Source organism: Odontomachus brunneus, unplaced genomic scaffold (genome assembly GCF_010583005.1).
Source record: "Odontomachus brunneus isolate Ranch 3 - 2012 unplaced genomic scaffold, Obru_v1 Obru_scaffold_345, whole genome shotgun sequence".
In the NCBI taxonomy this organism is placed as follows: domain Eukaryota; kingdom Metazoa; phylum Arthropoda; class Insecta; order Hymenoptera; family Formicidae; genus Odontomachus; species Odontomachus brunneus.
Window position 1 is genome coordinate 24,065 of NW_022639795.1, and position 1,550 is coordinate 25,614.

Below are 1,550 nucleotides of genomic sequence, written 5' to 3' on the forward strand. Positions count from 1 at the left end.
ATCGTCCCCCTCATACTCTCCCCCTCCGATTCCGACTCGACGATCGCCGGCCGCGTCGCCGTCCTCCTCAACCTCGGAGTGGGTTGAGGGCTAGGAGCCCTCGCAGCCACTCTGGATCGCTTCTCCTCCAATTTCTTAATTTTGGCCTTCATGTTCTCGTTCTCGGACCTGAAGCTCTCATTTTCGGCCCTGAGGTGCGTCAGGTCCCCCTTTAGCTGGCGGACCTCCTTCCTGATGTCCTCCCATTCGGCCTCCGCCACCGCATGACCAGGTTGCTGCGCTCTCTGGTTCAAAACCGCGGCGGCTGCCGAAATGTGGGCCGAAGTGTTCCACAGCGCTTGAACCGTGGTACCTTTTAGATTGGAGCAGCCCTGGGCCATCTTCTGCAGCATGGCCACGCGCTCCGTCACCACTGCTCCTAAGCCGGCCGAAGAGATGTCTCTGTATTCCTGTATGAGGTCCGCCTCTTTGTGACGGATGTCCACCACCTTCTTGGTGTATTTCAGGACCGCCGAGGGGTCCAGGGCACGCTCCTCGTCCCGGCCCTGCTTCAACCTTTTGGCGAAGACCTTCTTGGCCTTCAGTGCCTCCGCCGTGAAGCACCCTTCATGCGAAGGGTCCTTCGGAGGGCGTCCCCTCCCATCCTTCTTCTTCCTCCTGAATGCCGACTCCCACCCCTCATCCTCCGGGGAGGAGGCCGAGTCCGAGGACTCGTCAACGACCTCCACCTCGTGGTCAGAAGACGAGGCGGAGGGATCAAGCCTCCTCTTCTTGCCCTTCGGCAGTTGCGCAGCCTTGTTTTTTGCCAGTTGCGCAGCCTTGCTACTTGCCGGGCCAGGGCGGCTTGCCTTCACCGTCCCTGTGGAGGTTGAGGGTTCCTCCTCCCTCCCCTCGTGTTCCGAGTCCGAGTGCCCGGACGCCGCCCCCCCACGTATCCTCAAAGGAGAGGTTTGACGGGAGAGTACTAAAACTCCCAGGGGCCCTAACTGGGTTGGTGATGACCCAGTCGAAGTCCCGATGAACTCAGGGCCGTAGGTCGCCCCAGGATCCTCCTCCCTAGGTAGGCCGTTAATGGCCTCCTGGCTCTTCTTCAAGGCCTCAGGCTAGGAAGTCCATCCCGCAGCGCTGTTGGTCCGCGCCGCAATGGGCATATTCCGCCCGCATGTTACGGAGGCGTACGCCTCCACCTCCACTTCACCCTCACCCTCCACCGCGTCTTGTGTTTGTTTTGTTTTAAGAGACATCATTCTTGTGTTGCCTACCCCTTGTGACCCGAAGGCGTACAGGGCGGGCTCTAGAAATGGGAGGAAATACGTACCCCCCAGCCGGTGCCCCCTCGGCTGAGGTCGGGCGATTTGTACGCCCGGGGTTCGCCAGGTGCCCCGGGGTGGACCGCTAGTGACCGGCTAACCCGCCGGCCATCCATCTCCTTGCCGCGGCCCTTGAGATTGGGGGGGTTTTTTTTATAGAGGTCCCCATCCTCGCAGCCCAGGCGGTTAAGCCAAGGCCCTCGTTCCCCCGGAGATCGTCATAGACATGACATAACGACC

The 1,550-nt window shown here is 61.0% G+C and overlaps 1 protein-coding gene across 1 annotated transcript in view; it reads right to left on the bottom strand.

The window, feature by feature from the left end:
- The window catches only part of LOC116853523, a 6,607-nt gene that overhangs the window by 2,563 nt on the left and 2,494 nt on the right, over positions 1-1,550 (bottom strand). Inside the window, exons 2-3 of the mRNA XM_032834651.1 lie at positions 1,170-1,294; positions 17-1,103 (exon numbers count right to left, since the gene is read on the bottom strand). Coding sequence (XP_032690542.1) covers positions 17-1,103; positions 1,170-1,294 — 1,212 coding nt within the window. The remainder of the gene's footprint in view (positions 1-16; positions 1,104-1,169; positions 1,295-1,550) is intronic.